At 45.6% G+C, this 22,473-nt stretch overlaps 1 protein-coding gene across 1 annotated transcript; it reads left to right on the top strand.

The window, feature by feature from the left end:
- Positions 1–7,110: 7,110 nt before the first annotated feature.
- Positions 7,111–15,815, top strand: TMEM265 (transmembrane protein 265). The gene is made up of 3 exons (XM_068246687.1): positions 7,111–7,458; positions 11,541–11,744; positions 14,548–15,815. The coding sequence occupies exons 1-3, from the start codon at positions 7,435–7,437 to the stop codon at positions 14,698–14,700; spliced, it is 381 nt and encodes a 126-aa protein (XP_068102788.1). The 5' UTR covers positions 7,111–7,434; the 3' UTR covers positions 14,701–15,815.
- The last annotated feature ends 6,658 nt before the right edge of the window (positions 15,816–22,473 follow it).

Below are 22,473 nucleotides of genomic sequence, written 5' to 3'. Positions count from 1 at the left end.
TTTGGGAGATTTGGGGAAGATGAAAATGTTCTTCAAGGCTTTTCTCAGAAGACAGAAGACAACTCACTGGACCAAAAAATGGTGCCTTAGAATTGAGGATTCTGGGAAAGGAAACAAGATGATCAGGCCCAGAAACAGAGTAAAGACATTCAAGTCCTGGTGTTCTCTATTGGCAAACAACCATCGCCAGATGAGGAAGGGTAGACCATCAGAGAGAAAGTGGGGAGCTATACTTTGTCTTCTGAAGTCTGGAAAATCGCTGGACGTGGAGATGTTGGTTCTGCAAGAAGCTCACCAGCCAAATCGTGATATGTTACAGATGAGAAAGGCTAGATTCCAGCCAGTGGCTGTTGAGGTAATTACACAGAACCAGTTTTACCTGAAAGTTATAACGTAGGTGTCTAAATGACAATTCCAAATGTCTAATTATAGTCCAACCCTGTAAATGTTTCACCTCATTGTCTACACAGAGGCCAGAAAGGAGGTCAGAAGTCTAGGAGAGCACAAATGTCTGTAGGGTTGGGGATGGAGCATAGAGAGCTCCCCTGCATGTGAGTTTCCTGGGGACCCCGGCAGTAGTACCATTCCTAAATTCATATACCCTACATATTTACCATGTACCTCTTTTATTTACCAGGGTTAATGGGATTTATTTCCTTTTAAACAATACCAGTTGCCTGGCAGTACTGCAATTACCAGTATTTATACTTAACCAGCCCCCTGAAGGCTGTGGGCTCCCTTGCCGGTTTCCCAGGTCACTCTGTTCTTGCCGACTACTGTGGTTGGGAGCATTCTGTGCCTGTACAGCTACAGTCTTAGTGGACTGCGCATGCCCAGAACGCTCCACGCCACGTCAGCATGATCAGGGGAGGTGTTACGGGGTACAGACCGTGAAAGCACAGTGGATTGTGACAGTAGGGGAATCTACTGTGGGAGAATCGAGCAGCCTGCGATGACAGCTATGGAGCCCATGGCCTACAGGGGGCTTGAGGAAGCCCCAGGTAAGTATAGGTGCTTGTACTTGTTTCATCTCAGGTACACATTACATGCTTTCAGGGATGGAGATGTCCTGATTGGATGTGGCAAGGAATTCCAAAGTGCAGGGGCAGCATGACAGAAGGCTCTGTCTCCAAAGGTTTTGAGGCGGGTGCAATGCTGTTACTTCCAGTAGAAATAACTTGGGCGCCAGTCAGCTTGTAAAACAATAGAACAATTCACTGTACTCAACAACATTCTCTTTACAATCAACAGTAAAATGCTTTGATACAATAGCTGGTTAATCAGCACAGCATGCTTTCATATGAAGCAGATGGAGGCATTTTAGTATGGTGTTGCAATACTCTCTCCACTAGTTTGTTCTTAGCTGTATCTAACTTAGATGATAATGCGCTCTTCCTTGAAATGTGGAGAGGTATAAAAGAAGAGTAGCTAGTTTACTGCTATGTCACTTTTTGTAGTTCATAAAGGATTAATGTTGAACATTGGTGTCGGTGTGGCGTCGATATGGACTAAATTGTCAGCGCGCCCTAGCCATTGTGATGCTCAAATCTCGCAACATCAGGATAGGCCCACGTTGATTTTGCGCAGCCGTAATACAACTTGCAGGTCTATGAAACAGCTGATGAACCTTCTGTTTTTGGAGGCATGCGCCGCAGGTAGCTGCAACGATAATCTTGTGCTGCTGTGATCTCCGCGACAGTAGCCCCTACTGGCCCCCAGGTAGGGACCCCCCCCAAATCTATCTGCCAAATTGTAGACCCTGAAATCCACTGGATCCAGGTGCAGGTCTGTATACCATATCTCAAGAACCAGCAGGGCTGAGGGTCTGTGATTCGGCACACAGGAAACTCAGCAAAGTTTGGGTTCAGTAGGAGCTATGGTCGGGAAGACCTGGGCAGCGCAAGATAATTGCTGCCACTCCGTACTGCACAGATATTATCAATGATAGACAGATATCAATGACAGTTAATATTATTATTATTTAGTATTTATATAGCGCCGACATATTACGCAGCGCTGTACAGTGTATCTATATATTGTCTTGTAACTAACTGTCCCTCAAAGGAGCTCACAATCTAATCCCTACCATTGCCATATGTCTATATTATGTAGTGTAAGTACTGTAGTCTAGGGCCAATTTTAGAGGGAGCCAATTAACTTATCCGTATGTTTTTGGAATGTGGGAGGAAACCGGAGTGCCCGGAGGAAACCCACGCAGACACGGAGAGAACATACAAACTCTAATATCTAATATCAATCACAGTGAAATAATACCAGTGTCAGATTGTGATTGGTAGGTTGTAGTCGCACACAGTTGGTGGCAAAGACATTCTAGTGCAACTGCATCACACCTCCCACAACCTCAGATCAACAGGATCAAATAACATCGCCAGAGTCCTATTCAATACTTTTGGAGCTAGAGCCTTTTGCCATGCTGCCCCTACCCTCTGGAACACCTTGCCACACCCAATCTGGTGCTTTGAGTCCGCCAGGAGAAAAGCGCAATATGAATGTCTGTGTCTGAGAGGGAAATGGATGTTTCCTTTTAAACAATACCAGTTACCTGGCAGTCCTGCTGATCTCTTTAGCTGCAGTAGTGGCTGAACCACACACCTGAAACAAGCATGCAGCTAATCCAGTCTGACTTCAGTCAGAGCACCTGATCTGCATGCTTGTTGAGGGGCTGGGGCAAAAAGTATTATAGACACAGGATCAGCAGGAGATTCAGGCAACTGGTATTATTTTAAAAGGAAAAATCCATATGCTTCTCAGTTTAGGTTCCCTTTAAACAGAATACAGTGACAGACAGGTAGTGATAGGTGGATTAATTGAAACTTAGATTAGGCAAGAAGTAAATGATGAGTAGTATGTGACAGGTAGGTTTTTTTTTTTATTTCCCCTGGAGGTAGTGGGTGGATTGGCAGTGACTCCTTGGCTGTCAGTGAGCTGGATTAGCTTTGCACACTGTGGCTCTCTCCCATCCCAGCTCTTGCTGTTCTCCTCCCAATCTGCTTATAACATCAAGACACGAAACACAGAAGGTGAGGGACACAGGATAGGAGGAGGAATGAAGTAAATCAGGGGTGCCTAAACTGTTTAGACCAAAGGTCAGTCCACCATTCCTGAGACCGTTTGGGCGGTGGGGAGTCGGTGGGGGGGGGGGGGGTGTTTGCTAAACTAGCAAAAATAAAACACAACAACAAGTCCCATTTGTACCAAACCATGTGTCATATAGCATATGAAATCTTTATGCCCCCTACAATTCACCACAGCATAGTATGAGCAAGCATGGTCATAACAGACTGTGTGTCGACAAATAAAGCTACGTACATACACTGGTCTGAACTTGCCCATTGCAAACGATAACTGCCATAGGCAAGAATCTGGACTGGAGTCAGACCAGCATGTGTACAGCGGCCGCATGATGTCTGGTAAAGGTCCAACCTGCCAGAACCTTAGCGATCCCAGACGCCTGAGCAGCACACAATGACATTTTTATTGCCCCTCCCCGCCCACAGAATACAATCCATGGCACGCGCTCTTTCTCCCCCTCTACCCCCACATACCAAGAGACCAGTCACTAGCCAGGGGTCTGATGACGCATCTGTACAGCCTCAGCTCTACTCTGTCATTCAAGGAATCACATACCGATCCATCTTGGGCTACAGAGAACCCCCGGAGGTCCCCCTGAATAAACAGGGATTAAGAGGCATTCTTGAGGCCCCTTTTACACTTGCATTGTAAACCTGCGTTGCGTTACCCCGATTTGCCGCAGGGTAACACAACAGCACTCCGATCTGCCGCAAAGTCAACAGCGGGTTACTGGCCAACTTCTGCAGCGATGCAGCAGCGGCGGTTAGGCAATGTCCCCCATAATTGGGCAGAGTGCTCCTGCCTGACTGAGCAGTTTCCTGTCCTCCCTAATAAATTAGGTAGAGCCTCCAAACATTGGTGTTCAGTAGTTTTTGCAAAAATAAAATAAAAAATGCTATACTCACTAGCAGCAGATGTCCATGTCCCTCTTGGCTGGAACTACAAGAAGACCAGGGCGATGACCCAAATCAATACACGGACGATCCGCTCTTGTGGATTGATACGAAGCTTGCTACATCACACCTGGTCCTCACGTAGTTCTGGCCAGGAGGATCTGGTATTGTGAGGGATTCAGAGGCCTGCTATTTCTGGTGAGTATGGCATCTTTGTTTTGTATGCTCCCTGAACACCAGTGTATAGTTATGGCATCTAATACATTGTGCAATAAATATTCGGGGTTCACTAAGAGGCTCTGTAGGCCTTAGTTTGGACACCACTAAAGTAAATGAAAGTCACAGAATAGGAGGAGAAACAGAGAAGTTGTGGACACAGAACCTGAGGATAACAGAAGGTGTTGGACACAGAATAGAAAGAGGAAATGGAGAAAGTGGGGAGCATGGAATTGGAAAAAGTTGAGGGTGCAGAATAAAAGGAAGAATGGTAGGGTAGGAGGCAAAGCATAGGCACAGGAATAGTGTTGACAGAGCGCAGGAAGCATGAAAAGGAATGGTTGCAAAGAGGGAAGTTTTAGGAGGTGGAATAAAGGGGGGGGGGGGGGGGAAGAGGGGTGGAGCACAGACCAGGAGAAGGAGCAATAGTGGGGAATGTTAAAGGGGAACTGAAGAGAGAGGTATATGGAGGCTGCCATGTTTATTTCTTTTTAAGCAATACCAGTTGCCTGGCAGCCCTGCTGATCATCTGCCCCTAATACTATTAGCCATAGCCCCTGAACAAGCATGCAGCAGATCTGGTGTTTCAGACTTTAAAGTCAGATCTGACAAGATTAGCTGCATGCTTGTTTCTTGTGTTATTCAGATACAATTGCAGAGAAATAGACCAGCAGGGCTGCCAGGCAACTGGTATTGATTAAAAGGAAATAAATATAGCATCCTCCGTATACCTCTTACTTCAGTTCCCCTTTAAGAAAGGAGGGAGACATGTCAGGGAAAGTACACAGAACAAGAAAAATGTTGGAGACGACGAGCGTGAGGTGGTGTTTAGGGGTGGTGGGAGATTTCATTGTTGGGGGGGGGGGGGGGGGGGAGGGGGTATGGGGTGTCCTCTCATTCAGCATAACCTCCCTGAATCTGTGCTGTAACATTTCGAGATTTGCTACCTACATGAAAGAGGAACTGTCACCAAGGATTGAACTTCACCCCAATCACTAGATGATACCCCCTTTCCTATGAGAAATCTTTACCTTTTCTCGAATAGATCATCAGGTCGTTTTGTATGGCTGATATTGTGGTGAAACCCCTATCACAGTGTGATGTCAGGACCTAGGTCCTGTCTGTGAACCTTGTTGCATTGTGGGAAATAACTGTTTTAAACTGCCAAGCAACCAGTATCTCCCTTTGTGCATATGTATAACTATTGAAATTTTTTTTTAGATTATCGCATTGTTGGGGGTTGTGGTTATAGATAATGGCAGTTGGTGTTGTCTAGTTTTTTCATGTCTGCCAGTAGTAAAGATGATCACCTATCATCAAATAACATGAACAAATTACATGGCGAATATCATTCATTTCTTGATCTCGCTTCTATTTTTAGACTTCTCATTTTGCAATGTATTATTTTTTTCCTCTTTTCGCTAAAGTTCCTTTTTAAGTAGCTGATGAGGACCTGTCTAAGGTGCGAGCCATGTCTAATATTTATGTTGTGCTTCCTGATTTTAGAGGGCTGTATTTCCTGGATGGCAGCTTTCAGCAGTAAGATGGTATATCTTTAAGCCCTTTAGGGCTGGTTCACACGGGCTTCTGCCGAGCTTTCGCTCGGCGCCACGTTCAAATGTTGGCGTTTAAATGCCAGCGTTTAGACACTAGCTTTTGAAGGCTTTTAGGAAGCGTTCAAGGCTAGCAATTCTGGTCTCTGCTATTGTTTCCTGGCGTTTACCGCCTCTGAAAGCAACATGTTGCTTTTGAGACTAGATGCAACGCTGGGATCTACCGCCAGGCTTTCATGAAAGCCAGCTATAAACGCTCCCATTCACTTTAATGGGACGGGGGTAGATCCCAAAAAACGCCGCACCTGAAACACCGCGTTAAATGCCACAAAAACGCCTGTGTGAACCAGACCTTACAAAGAATATAATGAGATTAATAAAATCCAAAAAGCAAAGAAAATTGTGATCTGTTGGCAAAGCCTCTTCTCCATCCTAGAGAGGTATTTTTTAATGAACGTGTTTAACTGCTGAAATTCCTGTGTAGCTAATGGGATGTTTGGGATGAACACAGTATGACCTCACTGCTCTCCTCTTCACAGTCCCACATGCACTGTGCATGATGTCATAGGCCTCCTATAACTGGGACCAGTACCCAGAAAGCTCCTGTTTCTCAGGAAAACTGAGTAACCAAGCAGCTTGGGGTGACCCAAACCACTAGGAAAGTATAGGGGACTGAAAAGCCCGCCTTCTAAAAAGCAATGCTTAGGGCTTGATTCACAAAGCGGTGCAAAGTGTTTGCACGCCAGTGAAAAGCCCCTTATCACGCCTAAACTCACTTTAGGCATGATAAGAAGCAACTCGCGCGAATGTTCCGCGCGCGCGCAGCGTCCCCGCTTCGCGCGAAGCTCCCATTAAGCCCTATGGGACTTTGCGCGCGCACATACGCGCGTACGCGCGGAAACTTCGCGCGAGTTAGAGCAAAAATCGGTGATAACTCAGTGGTGCAAAGGTTATCACGCCTAAAGTCTTTTAGGCGTGATAACTGAGTTATCACCGCTTTGTGAATCAAGCCCTTAGTGTGATTTTCCTTCTTAAAACAGAAGGTACTTGTGATAATTCAGCTTTAAGTGAACATCAGGGGCATAGAGAGATAATTTGCATATTTCTCAGGAAAGTCCCGCTATCTCGGTCGGGGGAGACGTGCGGAGCATTCCTCGCCGTCACTGCTGCACCGAGACTGCGGTATCGCTTTTCCACCCACTCTGCAGTCTGAGGAATGTCCCTTCATTCTCAGCCTCCTGAGTCACAGCCAGTCAAGAGCAAGTACACACCTTCTGCAGGTATGACATTCCAGAGAGACTGAGTCACACACTGAAATATACAATATAGATATCAAGAGCGTGTATAATATCACACACCAGAGAGCAGAGCGCCGGCACACAGCTCCAGTCCATCCTCTCCACCGGATCATTCGGGATCAAAGGCCTGAGGATTCAGCTCCTGTACATACCACACCAGAGGTTGAACAGCAGCACCTCAGGGATTCCTCTTCTTTGCATACCACATTCACAGCAGATAGCAGCACCCTGAGGACACCCCTCCTGTTTTCACTGTGCTACGCGTAGAAGGACCGCATAGCTAGGACGACACACATAGGATTCATATCTATGGCTGGTTGCTTATGAAGTCACCTCAAACTGGAATTGTCACCACAGCATGAGAAAACATCCTCAGGGAAGATGAGTGAAACATTTGAACTGAAGGTAAGCGAATCTAGCGGACCATCATGTTGGAAACAGCTGGGAGTGATGGTGGGCTATATGATACTTGGGGTACCCATAGACGTGATGGCATCCACCCAATAAGGTTTCTGTTGGGCATTTTGGATGATGACTCTTCCATTGGTTCTCAGCAAAAACTGCTATCTAGGTCCCCCGATCCCTAACAGATGAGCCAGGGTGCCAATACAGCTGTCCAGTGCTAACTGTAGGGTATTCAAAGAAATTGCTGTATAGTCCATGAGAAGAGCATTAAGGTAAAATCCATAACTCAATCACACCTACAGTTTTCCGCGTTTCCTTTGTTGGTATACGCCTCTCAGCACCAGTGACGTATGGGTCTCTTAACATTCTGAGAAATAACATGCAGCGCTATCCGCTCTGTCTCTGGCAACATGGAGCCCTCATTTTTGTTATCATTTTTGTTATCACGATGAATACTCATTTGCTGAAAATCAGTTCTGGTTGCATTAACAATCACTTATCGAAAAGCACTTCCTCATCGTAGGTAGAATAAGCTGCCTTCCTCTAGTTCTGCTTTCCTCTAGAAACCTGTTGTAAGGGATTGGAAACTACAATTGACAAAGTGTACCTGAGCCTTCAAGCACTGCAAACACTGCAAATGCAGCGCAGGAGACTTGGGCGCAGCCGGTGGCACCATAGACCATAATAGGAATTACGGCTATAGCGGCGCACAGTCAGTAACTTCACCAACGTCAGAAGACGGAGCTGAAGTTACTTTTAAAATACTGTAATTCGCCTTCCAGCAATAGCTGGAAGCCGAATTACATCATTCCCCACAATCCACGTGGACCTGGAGGGGGAATAATATTTAATGCCGCCGGGAACTTGTGCAGCAGCAGGATAAGCCATACCGGCTGTATCCTGTGCCCAAGTCTCCCAGCGGCAAATTCTCTTGGATGCCAAGCACTGTGCCTATGTGAGCACAGTCGCACCTTCACAGTAAGCCATAGCTGCAGGAGTGGCTCCGTGCTATTGCACAGGAACAGCCGCATTCAATCCAGAAGTGGTGCGCGGTCCCGATCAGCTGAAGAGATCCAGATGTTTTCCTCTCCTTAGGTAAGTATTTGTTTCTGAGTATTGGCTTGGGTTCTCTTTAAGGTCCATACATACAACCAATCTTGGCTGGCCAATTTTATCACTTCCATGTAGAATGAGGATCACCAGACTTTGAATACTTTAAACAGATTGTGCATCTAATGAAGAAGGGTGGAGGCACCAAAAATAAATATCTTTCGGAGTATATGTTATAAAGACATAAATAAATACATGAGGTATCTTATCTCTCCAGATGAATCAACCCACAAAAACAAGGGTTTAGATCAGGTGAGGTTTATTCACGCACAATTAAAATGCTAATTGCTAACTGCTAATTTTATCCTACGATACCATCTGGCTCCTGGTCTCGTCTTTGTCACACAGGCTACCATGGTTCCCCCACGGTGACCCTCCCTACTTCTATAGATTGTGTAGCTAAACTCTTATACTACATGGAAGTGGTAAAATTGGCCAATCAAAATTAGATGTATGTACACACCTTTAGAAGAACCCATGAATCAGCCATTGGTGGGGAACAAAGGCAGGACCAGCGGAGGGGATCTTCTGTGTTTGGAATGTTGAACATACCTGGTCATGTTGGAGGTTGAAAGAAGGGGTAGGAGGAGTCTACACCTAGGAAACCATTCCATGATTGTGAAAAGTCAAGTACTATCTAAATAATTTTAAAAATGTTATCACTTGCTGGTGGTTTAAAAACATTTGATTGACAAGGTGTGAAAATATAACCTAGGAGAAAATTCAGGAGAAAAATTAATTGCATAGGCCATCTTGTTTAACCCAACCAGTCAAATCCACACCAGCAAAAACCGAGCCCTGAGAGGGGAACATAGTCCATAGTCTTTACAGGCCAGAAAGTCACCACAACAGCCTAACATGCAACTTCTAAGTTAAAGGGTACTTACGATAAACTGACATATGACATGAAGAGATAAACATAGGTACGTATAGTAGTAGTCCTACTTAAAAATTGTTTGAAGTCCCCTTATGTACAACAAGCGTTAAAAAAAATAATAGTTTAGTTATCTATGCAATTGAGACAGTAAAACCAAAGGTCACAGTTTACATGATGCACTGAAAATGAAATTGAAGCCTAAACAGAAGTCTGGAAAGAAAAACACACACACTGGAGTTGAATAAATTACTTGACAATTCTATTTTATTGAGACTCAAGTGAGTTTTCTTTTTTTGTAAGAGGGAGGTGAGTCCACCTTAACATCCCCCTCTCCTTTTAAGCGGTTTTTAAAACGTTTTACTCTACTCTGGCGCCTCTGTATACCGAGTTTTTGCTGACACTTTCTGGAAAGGCCACATAGGACCGGGCTTTGGGCGGCTGGTGCCTGAGGGAGCTGCAGGATATGGAAAAGGGTTACTAGTATAGAAGAAAAAGCTGCAAATGAAGAGGGATATATGTGAATAACGTGGAAGAGGGGGCTTATGCCAAGGGAGCTGTACATAAAAGAAGAGGGGCTGTTGTACTTCTGTGTTACACATGGAAGAAGCGACTACACTTGGAATGGGAGCCCCCCTGTTACACATGGAAGGGGAGCTAGAAGAAAGTTGGCCTAGGGGTGTAAAAATTATAAATCCGGCCCTGCCAGCTACTGCATCAATGCCACAATTAAAAAGCCAGAACCATAGTTACATTAATGAAGAGGTAATTCCACATTGGGTAGCTGTATTCCTTGAAACGATAAAACAGCCATTTAATTCAGTGGCAGCTTGCCCATAGCACCTCCTACCCACTAAACACATCATCACAAGATAATGAGGACCTTCATACTACTTCAAGTCACAGAATGATTTACCTTCCTCCACATCTGCTGCAGTGCTGTAGATGAGGGGAGAACTATGTCTCATGTAAGTAACCCTTACCCTTCACTCACATTCCTGGTTTTGTGAGTAAATCGTGTAGAGTAATGCAAGTGATTTCCATCAGCAGGCGCTCATACACCACTTTACTTCCTGCAGGAAAGTCAGCTGTCTGCCATTCTCTACTGGGTGAGCAGTATAGCTGCTGTATGATGGTGCTGGACAGGTAAAAGCAAGGGGCTCTGCTATGGCAAAGGTTTGGGCGATGGAGTTGGGCCTGTGACACACAGTGAGCACTATTATGATGGGTTCTGGAGTGTCAGGTAGTAGATTTGGGGTAGATGGTCTTGGATTGGATTCCTCATTGGTATCTTTTCCTAAATTCTCAGAAACAAATTGAATTCTCAGCCTAGACAAATATAGCATCCACTCTGCTTGTGAACTCGGAATTTACGATGCCTCTGTGACAGTCTGAGTCCCAATTGTTTGAGGATTGAGTAAACAAGGGGTCTTATCTATTAGTCTTAAATCAGCTAACATCCTCTCTAGACCCCATTTAGATGTTCGGTTTCATTTAAGGCATCTTAATGGCATGTATTTATGCTTGCAAAAAATCTATGTATCCCCTTTTGATGTTGCATGTACCTGTATATAGCTGTCTGTTCCAACATCTTGTAAGCAAACAGGATTGAAGTCTGAAAAGGACTGCACAGCCGAAATCTTGCCCTTATTCTTTTAAGTCAAATATAAATTGTATCACCTGATTCAAAACTTGACATTAAATGTTCATATTGTCTTTCCCTCGTCCTCCAACACCATCTAGTTCTAGACAGGGGTCTGCTTGTTGACTGTGGTAAAGGTATCATGTTGTCCACTACTTGTTAGGAACATGAAGTCACGGAGTTCCTATCTTCACTAGTGATGGTCATGTCTAGAAGTCATGGAGAAGCATGTGATCAGTTTGGTCAGGTGATAGATATACAAGTCCCTAATTTGCTAGTCATAATCATGTGCTAAAGTAGGATGTGATTACAGCAAATCAGAGCTTTGCAAATCAGCTGATCAAACAAATCGCTTGCTTCTCCATGACTTCTCTGAGATTTGACCATCAACAATCCCCACTCTGTATGAACAGTACCACTCGAGTCTCTCATACGTCTTTTATTGTCACTCCTCAGGAAGAGCCAAGCGCAGCTGACCCACGTCTCCAGAATGGCTCAGTGGAAGAACACAAAATACTCATTGACCAAAGTCCAACCATCCAGCATGAGAGTAAAGCGAAAAGCCATTTCTGCCAATGCAGCCACCGAAGACTGGCCATCATGAGCATTGTGTGTGGCATCTCCTGTGTGGGCATCAAAGCATTACTGCTGTCTGTGCGGGTGAGTACTGTCTGATAACTGATGCCGGGAATACCAATCACTAGGCTTCTACTGAGCTGTCCCCATTATCTTGTGCTTCCCCCTATCCTTACCCCCATAATCCTGTGCTGGTCCGCCTTATCCTTACCCCCATAATCCTGTGCTGGTCCGCCTTATCCTTACCCCCATAATCCTGTGCTGGTCCGCCTTATCCTTACCCCCATAATCCTGTGCTGGTCCGCCTTATCCTTACCCCCATAATCCTGTGCTGGTCCGCCTTATCCTTACCCCCATAATCCTGTGCTGGTCCGCCTTATCCTTACCCCCATAATCCTGTGCTGGTCCGCCTTATCCTTACCCCCATAATCCTGTGCTGGTTCGCCTTATCCTTAGCCCCATAATCCTGTGCTGGTCCGCCTTATCCTTACCCCCATAATCCTGTGCTGGTCCGCCTTATCCTTACCCCCATAATCCTGTGCTGGTCCGCCTTATCCTTACCCCCATAATCCTGTGCTGGTCCGCCTTATCCTTACCCCCATAATCCTGTGCTGGTTCGCCTTATCCTTAGCCCCATAATCCTGTGCTGGTCCGCCTTATCCTTACCCCCATAATCCTGTGCTGGTCCGCCTTATCCTTACCCCCATAATCCTGTGCTGGTCCGCCTTATCCTTACCCCCATAATCCTGTGCTGGCCCACCTTATCCTTACCCCCATCATCCTGTGCTGGTTCGCCTTATCCTTACCCTCATCATCCTGTGCTGGTCCGCCGTATCCTTACCCCCATCATCCTATGCTGGTCCACCTTATCCTTACCCCCATCATCCTATGCTGGTCCGCCTTATACTTACCCTCATCATCCTATGCTGGTCCGCCTTATCCTTACCCTCATCATCCTGTGCTGGTCCGCCTTATCATTACCTTCATCATCCTGTGCTCCCTCTTATCCCTACTGCTATCATTCTTTAGTCTAACCCATCCTTGCTGCCCTAATTCTCTGCTACCCCTTATCCTTTCCCCAACCATCCTCTTCACCTCATTATCTCCACTTCCACCATCCTTTATGGCCCCTTATCCCTACTCTCACCATCCTCTGCTCCCCCGTATCCTTACTCCTTTGATCCTCTACTTCCCTTTATCCCCATTCCCATCAGCCTCTGCCCCATTATCCCTACCATCCACTGTTCCCACTTATCCCTACTCCCATAATCCTTTGCCCCCCCCCCTTTAACCCTATTCTCACCAAACCGCACTGCAAGTGTGCTGGCTGTCCCACCTGTCACAGGTAGCTACAGGTGCCCCTTAGTATTAAGTAGCCAGAAGTACAAGTCAATATTAAGTAGCTAGAGGAACCTCAGTATCAAGTAGCTAGAGGTGCCCCTGACTGAAGAGAGATCTAGTCAGTGGAATGTTGAGAGCCGGGTGAGTATCCTCTCATTTACACTCCACTTATTCTCCCTTATCCTCTCCCCCACCATCCTCTTCACCTCATTATATCCACTCCCATCATCCTTTGTGGCCCCTTATCCCTACTCCCACCACCTTCTGCTTCCCCGTACCCTTACTCCTTTCATCCTTTGCTTCCCCTTATCCCCATCGGCCTCTGCCACCTTATCCCTACCATCCTCTGTTCCCACTTATCCCTACTCCCATAATCCTTTGCCCCCCCTTAACCCCACTCTCACCAAACCGCACTGCAAGTGTGCTGGCTGTCCCACTTGTCGCTTCTCCCTTACCTGTCATAGGTAGCTACAGGTGCCCCTTAGTATTAAGTAGCAAGAAGTACAAGGCAATATTAAGTAGCTAGAGCAGGCATGGGCAAACTCGGCCCTCCAGCTGTTACGGAACTACAAGTCCCACAATGCATTTGCCTTTATGAGTCATAACTGTGGCTGTCACACTCCTGCAATGCATTGTGGGACTTGTAGTTCCTTAACAGCTGGAAGGCCAAGTTTTCCCATGCCTGAGCTAGAGGAACCTCAGTATTAGAGTATTAAGTAGCTAGAGGTACTACTGACTGAAGAAAGATCTGGTCAGTGGACTGGAATGTTGAGAGCCGGGTGTGTAACCTCTCATTTACACTCCACTTGGGACTCTGCATAGGTAAGGCTAGAGGGAGGGAGGGAAGGGAGACACTCAGGGAGGGGAGTGAGCTACCTTTCCATCATCATGCGCCAGTAGGCACGTGCCTACAGTGCCTTATGGCAAATCCAGCTCTTCTGATCCCTACTCTCATCATCCTCTGCTGACATTGGATGTAGCTGCAGTGTGTGTACAGAGCATGGAGCAGCTCTGGGCAGCTTAACAGAGTCAGGTATGGGCACAGCCCTGTGCCCTGCTGTCTAAATGCTTCACTTTCCCCTTCATTACCAATGTCGATTATCACTTATCTGTATTCCTTTATCGGTCAGACGGGAAATTGCATTGTGTGTACCCAGCATGATGTCCTACCATATTATTATACTGTATTGTGTGTGGCTGAGGGAGACCTTTCAGGAATTCCCCCCATAAAAATCCTGGGTTTGCCCCTGAATTATTATTATTTTGTAATATTTATATAATGTCAACCTCTTCAGCAGCGCTGTACAGAGTATATTGTCTTGTCACTTAACTGTTCTCTGTTCTCATTGAGTCTCCGTTTTGTCATCTTATCCTCCTTCCCCTCATTATCTGCTTCTATTGAACCTCCTGCTTCCCCAAATCCTCTTCTCCCAGTAACTGTTCAGTGGACTTTTTTTTCTACATAATGTTTGCTAACTCAATTCACTGAAAACTGTTCGCCATGCAGACAGCAATGTTTACCATTTGTGTGTGGTCTCTCCAACAGGCTGAGCAGGAAAGTGACAGTAAGAAGAGTGCTTTGCTGTCTCGACGGTCTCGGAAGTTTTCGATATTGAGTATTGCCTTATTTGTCGGAGTTTTGGTATGTCTGCCTATCCTGATGGTCTTCGTATCCTACATTATGACTCTCATTGAGTGATTTCTGCACTGACTGCTACAAAGCAGCTCCTAAACTGTTACAAAAGGTCACTGGAGAGTCCATGGCAACATTGTATCAACCGGGGTCCACCAGATACAAAAGAACTTTGCACCTCTCAGGGTCCACTAGCAGCATCCAGACATTGCACCTACCAGGGTCCACCAGCATCTTTGGCCCATTGTATCAACCAGGGTACACCAGATTCAAAAAGACTTTGCCATTACTCGGGTCCACCAGCAGCATCGGGACATTGCACCAACCAGGGTCCATCAAATACAAAAGGACTTTGCAACTATCAGAGTCCACCAGCAGCATTGGGACTTTACACCTACCAGGGTCCACCAACAGCTTTGTCTTATTGTACCAACCAAAGTCCACCAAATACAAAAGGACTTTGCAACTACCAGGGTCCACCAGAAGCATCGGGACATTGCACAAACCAGGGTCTACCAGATACAGAAGGACTTTACCCTACTAGGGACTACGTACCACATCGGGACAATCCAGGAGGCCACAGTCTCTGGCTGAGTCCATCAACAGCATCAGGACATTGCCTCAAACAGGGTCCACCAAATACAAAAGGGCTCTGCAACTACCAGGGTCCACCAGATGCAAAAGGACTTTGCAATTACCAGAGTCCACCAGCAGCATTGGGACTTTGCACCTACCAGGGTCTACCAACAGCTTTTGCCCATTGTATCAACCAGGGTCCATCAGACACAAAAGGACTTTGCAACTACCAGGGTCCACCAGAAGCATCGGGACATTGCACAAACCAGGGTCTACCAGATACAGAAGGACTTTACCCTACCAGGGACTACGAACCATATGGGGACAATCCAGGAGGCCACCAGTCTCTGGCTATATGGGAATTGTCCTGTATAGAGAGCACATATCTTGTACCTAGTCTTTTCCACCACTGAAGCAGCCTGCCATCTTTCCTGCATGAGGGATACTGTCGTTAACCCCCCCCCCCCCATGTTTCTGGGTAAACGTCCTCCAATTTCCCCAGCGCACTTTGTACCATGTGTATTTATGTCCATGTATTTTTCATCTTTGCATTGTGTTTGTACATACAACTTTATATTTAATGATAAAAGACTGAAATGAAAGAATATGAATGGCCGATGTCTTCATTACAGAGGTTATATAGAGAAAACACCTTTATCACTAGAGAAGGTCACTGACATACTAATAATAAACGCTTGCATGCAAATGTATTGCAAATGGTATGCAGCTTGAAATTGGTCCAATCAAAATCGCCAGGAAGTGCATTTGATTGGCCCGGTTCCAAGCTGTATAAATTTTGTGTTACATTTGAATGTAAGCTAGAATTATGAGGATCTCATTGACCATAGGTGATAAAGCTGAGTCTACTGTTACAGTTATGAGAAAAATAAAGTACACCCTCTTTCTTTCTAAGATTTTGCATATTGGGACATCATTAAAAATCATCTGATTCTTACCAGAACCTAAAGCCTGGTATACACCTTCAATTTTGATTGGCCAATAACTGACTAATTTTACCACCCCCTTGTAGTATGAGAGATTGCATATTCAATCTCCTCATGGTGACCCTCATGTTACATTGAGGTGGTAAAATTGGCCAATAAAAACTGAAGGTGTGCACCAGGCTTAAAGGGAACCAGAGACGAAGCACCCTTGTGTATTTTACCATATAAATCAGTAAGAACATTAGAGAAAACACTTACCATGCTCTCTGTTTCATCCTCACTGCTAAAAGTGTCTGTTATCAGCTGTGATAAGAATCCCGGACTGAGCATTCAGTCTGGCTTTGCAGGGAATAATTATAGCTGAGTCATTATAGCAGAGCCACAAGGGGGCAGGCTTGGGCTTGAAAAGACACCAGAGAAGACAGACTCATCTCTTTCCGTAGCAAAGCCAGACTGAGTGCTCAGTCAGGGATTCTTATCAGAGGTGATAACAGTCAGATTAAACAGAAAACAACGAAACAAAGAGCAGATTAGGTGTTTACTGCCATGTTCCCACTGATTTATAAGGTAAGATACAAGAGGGTGCTTCATCTCTGGTTCTCTTAAAGTGAACCTAAAACGTACAAAAAAAAGTTTCACTTACCTGGGGCTTCCCTTACCTTGGGCTTCTGCCTCAATGGAAGGTATAGGGAAATCGCAAAGCGCTTGAAAAAGTGCTTTGTATAGCGATTTCCAAAGCGCTTACATGAATAAATACAATGTATTTATTCATTTCCGGGTACAAGAGTTCACTTCCTGACTGACATCAGGAAGTGAAAAAAACTAATCGCTCTGCTAAAGCGCTTTACAAAAAAATCCCTAATGTGCAGGTAAGCGCTGGCATCAGCGATTTATGTTGTGAACAAAACCTAATAGTTTGTCTCTAGAAGTTCTTACGGTGTGACTAATCGATTGAAGCATAGTGGTTATTGTTAGACAAAATCGATCAAAAATCGATTGCCCTGATATTTTGGTTAATCGATCCCCAGAAGATAAATCGAATGTGCAAGAAATCAAATTGGAAAATTGATGAGTGTATGGGCGCCTATTCCGATATATTATGCTGGGCATACACGGCTCGTTTTTGCCACTTGATTCTCCCGTTCGATTGTTTCGCCGCTCGATTCTGCAGTCAATCCTCTTATCTTCCGCTCGTTTTTCTTATTTTTTTCCATTCACTGCTATCATAAATCAAGTGACGAAATGATCGGGTGGGAGATCGGACATGTCGGAAATTATCTATCGAGCCATCTAAATGGCTCAAAAATGAACTGTGTATTCCCAGCATTACAGTACAGTGTACACAGATAGAAAGCTGTTTGCTGGTGTCTCTGTATCCCAGCACTGTCTATTTACACAGCTGCTGTTTTTTTTTTTCCCCATTGGAACTTTGAACATATAAAAGTTGAAATATGTTTGAGTTGTTTTGGCATATTACCATACACTACCAGCCAGCTGCTTGTTGGAATCTGCACAGTCTGATTACCAGTATTTTGCCTCCAAATATCTTGTTGAACTTTATTTTTGCTATCTGCCATAATATTGATTAACACAGTCATATATTATGTGATATATCACTGTACACCTCCAGGCCACTGCTTGCTAACTTCTGTGCAGTGTGATTACTGTTATATTGCCCCACAGTTTATCTCTCCCCTTTATATGACATTAATTGCTGTAGGCACGCCTGTATATTACCCTGGTACTATGTACACCAGTGGCGTAACAAAGGAGCTTGGGGTCCCGGGACCATATGCAATTCACTGAGCTTTCTCCTAGGTGATATTTTCTCAACTTGTCATAAAATGCCTTTTAAAGGGACCCTGAACAGTACCTAAAATCAAAAATTTCATTTACCTGGGGCTTCCTCCAGCCCACCGTAGGCCGCAAGGTCTCCCAGCATCCTCCTGGCTCCTCTCCGGGTCCAGCTGGCGGCTCCGTTACCAGCGACACCCGGGCCAGGTGTTGGGCCTACTCTTCCTGGATCTGGGCGCTCCACGTCATTACGCCGGCCACTACGCATCATCACGGCGGCCGGTGTGACAGTCCTGCGCATGCGTGGTTTTGTAACTCTGAACCTCGCATGCGCAGGACTGTCACGCCAGCCGCCGTGATGAAGCGTAGCGTAACGGAGCCGCCAGCGGAACCCGGAGAGGAGTCAGGAGGACGCCGGGGGGGGGGGGGGAGACACCTCGCGGGCTACGGTGGGCTGGAATTTTTTATTTTAGGTACTGCTCAGGGTCCCTTTAAACCACCAGCAAGCAAGAAAATACTCAGAATAAATTTGATAGTTGATGAACAAAAGAGGAAAACAATCCTGCACTGCTCCAAGGCCTTTTTAATTATTTTTCAGTCAATAGACAACTTCATCCACAAAACATTCAAGTTTTTCAAAGAGAAGCGAACATAACTGACATACCCTGTTGAGGTCCTGGCTGTGGGGCAATGTGAGAGTGGCAGCGGCCCGCCTGACGACCGTTTCGCTCCAATGAGCTTCTTCCGAGGCTCGGAAGAAGCTCATTGGAGCGAAACGGTCGTCAGGCTGAGGTGTTTTTCTTGGAATGCTTTGTTCTTTTTCCTCCATGCATAACGCCCCTTGTTATGCCCAAATAACTAAATTTTAGTTTCATCAGTCCACAGCACCTTATTCCAAAATGAAGCTGGCTTGTCCAAATATGCTTTAGCATACCTCAAGCGGCTCTGTTTGTGCTATGGGCGGAGAAAAGTCTTCCTCTGCATCACTCTCACATACAGCATCTCCTTGTGTACAAGTGTACAAATGTTAGTCTTGTGTACAAGACTAACCTGCTGCAGTTCCACACTGCCCTTACTGATGCGAAGCAGGAATACTTTACCAAGCTCATTGGAGCACAAGCTTCCATCCCCCGTCATCTTTTTGCCACTTTCAACTCCCTGCTTAAACCCGCCCCCCACCCTCCGTTTCCTCCCTCTCTGCCACAGATTTAGCCACCCACTTCACCAACAAAATTGTCTCCATCCGTCAGGAAATATTCAATCTTTACCTCCCACCCCCTCCCATAGAGCTCCTCCTCCACCCTATCCTCCCTCTCTCCTCCTTCACACCTACTACCACTGAGGAAGTCAACCACCTACTGCAGACTTCCCATACCACTACCTCCACCCTTGACCCCATCCCTTCTGATTTATTCCAGCCTCACTTCACAGATTTGGCCCCAGTCCTCACTACCCTGTTTAACCTCTCCCTTGCCACAGGCACCTTCCCCTCAGACTTCAAGCAGGCCACTGTACTACTCCTGCTCAAGAAATCCTCCCTCGACCCATCAATGATAACTCACTGCTAGACCCACTGCAATCTGAATTTTGGCCTGCCCACTCAACCGAAACTGCTCTCACCAAAGTGGTCAATGACTTTGCCCTAGCTAAAGCTGAAGTTAAATACTCAATGTGACGAATATTACGGAAAGTCGTGCGCTAGCACCATCGATTTTCGCATGGTCATGCACAGTTCCTGTCAGTCCTGGGTAAATGCACAATAGATGTCAATTTCCCTCTCTCTTACTGAGAACAGTAACCTTCCCCCACATCCTGTGTCAGGAAAGAATTTCACAAGTGGCTCGCTTCCCTGGGGAGCAGCCATTTGGTCACTCAGCTCATCTACCCCAAACCAGCTCAAACTGGTTGAGATTCAAATTTCCCTCCAAGCTCATAGCTTCACACAATGGGAACATTTACTTTATTAATAATTCAAAATAGGTTTGGCACAGCAAGACCAAAATTAAATTTTCTGATACCTAGGGAACAGTTCTATCGTTCACCTAAAGTGCACGTTTCTAGCTATCAGGAATCCATATAGAAACCACTTTATCCGGCCTGCGTAGAGCGAATGCGACAGACTAGGCATGCATAGCCTCGTTTAATACAGAGTCGCATGCTGCTTATGAATATGGTCTCGGATTTGCGATGCACAAATCTTGGGCCGAGTCACACAAATTATTAATAATTGGTACATTCCTTGCTCTGAGTCTGTGGGTGGCAACCTGACTTCCAGGAGGTAACCCTGCCTTAAACACACCTACTTTCCAGGTAGTGACAGCCCCAAACTCAGGTCCTATAAAAGGGGGGCGGGACCAAACCTGCCCAGTTCTTCAATTTCCATCGACCAGGGAGGTCCAGACATGTGCTCAAGGAGAACCGGGCGCATGTTGTGTACAAATTGTATACCCACCTTACGTAATTTTCCTTTCCTGGATCAAACGATGGCGGTATACATATGGGTATAGGCCCCGCCTCCTGACCTCAATAGGACAGTCCACTTAATAAAGTTGAAGAACCCGCCCCCTCTCGCCATTCTGGTGAAAATCAGTCCTCGAATGGACAAGAGGGAGGGATTCGTATGCCGCCATCATTTGATCCAGGAAAGGAAAATTACGGAAGGTGAGTATACAATTTTCCGATTTCCTGGAGCAAACATGGCGGCATACATATGGGATATAAAAAATCACAAAAGAGGGAGGGAATACTGCAAAAAGTTAAAAATTTATTTACATAGAAAGAACAGCTTTCCCAAAATCTACTGATGTCAATGAGGCTGGATTAACATGATAATGATTAATAAAAGTGTGACTTGATGACCAACTAGCTGCCTTACATATAGAGTCCAACGACACCTTAGAAAAACATGCCCACGAGGCTGACATGCCTCTCGTGGAATGTGCCCGCACTTCCTGCGGAATTGGCAGACCCCTAATCTGATAGCACTTCTGAATTAGCTTAACTACCCAAGATGCAATAGTCCTTGTAGACACTGGCAGCCCTTTTCTGACTCCTCGTATATTAACAAACAGGCGATCTGATGATCTGAAAGAAGATGTAGCCTCCAAGTAAGCACTTATGTTCTTTCCCACATCCAAGGGATGGAACTCCTCATCCAATAGAAAGGTTGGTAATGTAAGCTCTTGATTCACATGAAATGATGAGGCTACCTTTGGAACATAATCTAATACTGGCCTGATGACAACCCTATCAGGGAAGAACTCTAAAAGATTCCTAGAGCACCCCAAGGCTTGAATGTCTGATACTCTTTTCCCAGACGTGATGGCCACCAGGAACACTGTTTTCAAGGTTAAATCCTCCAATGACATTGAATCTACTGGATAGAATGGAGGGCCAGAAAGTACTTCCAATACCACTGCAAGATCCCACTTCGGGAAGAAAGGCTTCCTTGGAGGGCGCATCTTTAGAACTGCTTGGACAAATTGAATTATCAGTGGGTGATTAGCCCACTTGAAATCTGTTAAGGCAGACAGTGCCGAAATCTGGACCTTTATTGCTGATACACTCAGATTTTTATCAACCCCTGATTGTAAAAAGTCCAGAATGTTCTGAATATTTGGAGCTAATACGTCTATGTTTCTTGAAGAGGCAAACTCTGCAAACTTCTCCCATATTCTATGATAAGTTACATTTGTGGAAGGCTTTCTTGACTTTAATAAAGTCTCCACTACTTTACTTGAAAAGCCTAGATCTTCATACTTTTTCCTCTCAACCTCCAGGCTGCTAAACTTAGCCTGGAAATTTCCGGATACAACAGATTGTCCTGACACAACAGGTTGTGTGTTGATGGTAACATCAGAGGTTCCTCCAGACTCAGGTTCAGAGCTAGTGTGAACCATGGCCTCCTGGGCCAGTAGGGCAGTATAACTATGATCGTGCATACTTCTCTGTGTAGTCTTTGAAGAAACCTGGAGATCAGAGGGAATGGGGGAAAGGCATAGCCCAGCGTGAAATCCCACGGTTGGACTAGGCAGTCCGTTCTTGCTGAGGAAGGATGATGATACCTGGAGAAGAATATTGGAACCTTCTTGTTCTGTGGAGATGCCCACAGATCCACTTGTGGATACCCCCACCTCTGAATTAGTTCCTGAAAAACCTGCTCATTCAAAGACCACTCGTGAGGGTCCACAAAGCTCCGACTGAGGTGATCCGCCAGCACATTGTTCTTCCCCGGAAGGTATGCAGCTGTTAAATTCTCTAAATTGTTTTGGGCCTGTCACGGACGGTTGCGGGGAAGCAGGCGCGTCCTGGAACCGCCCGTGAAGAAAAGAACGATCGCACTCGATTCCTGCATCGATTGCGCCTCAGATCAATAGAACCAAGATTTGACGTGTAGTATCCCTATGCCTAGGAACAGCTGGGGGATCTGTCTTAGCTGAAGTGACAGCCTGGGGGGAAGGTGTTAATTAGCTTGGACATATTCCCTGTGGAAGGCACAATTCCCCTTTTGGTTCTGGGAACCAGG

Source organism: Hyperolius riggenbachi, chromosome 7, assembly GCF_040937935.1.
Source record: "Hyperolius riggenbachi isolate aHypRig1 chromosome 7, aHypRig1.pri, whole genome shotgun sequence".
Classification (NCBI taxonomy): domain Eukaryota; kingdom Metazoa; phylum Chordata; class Amphibia; order Anura; family Hyperoliidae; genus Hyperolius; species Hyperolius riggenbachi.
The sequence above is the reverse complement of the archived record's forward strand: the minus strand, read 5'-3'. Positions and strand labels throughout refer to the sequence as shown.

Excerpts from the sequence above, each read along its gene's own strand:
- TMEM265 (XM_068246687.1), top strand. The coding sequence starts at position 7,435 with ATGAGTGAAACATTTGAACTGAAG. Across the intron at positions 7,459-11,540 it reads GTGAAACATTTGAACTGAAG|GAAGAGCCAAGCGCAGCTGA; the intron begins GTAAGCGAATCT and ends GTCACTCCTCAG. Across the intron at positions 11,745-14,547 it reads CATTACTGCTGTCTGTGCGG|GCTGAGCAGGAAAGTGACAG; the intron begins GTGAGTACTGTC and ends TCTCTCCAACAG.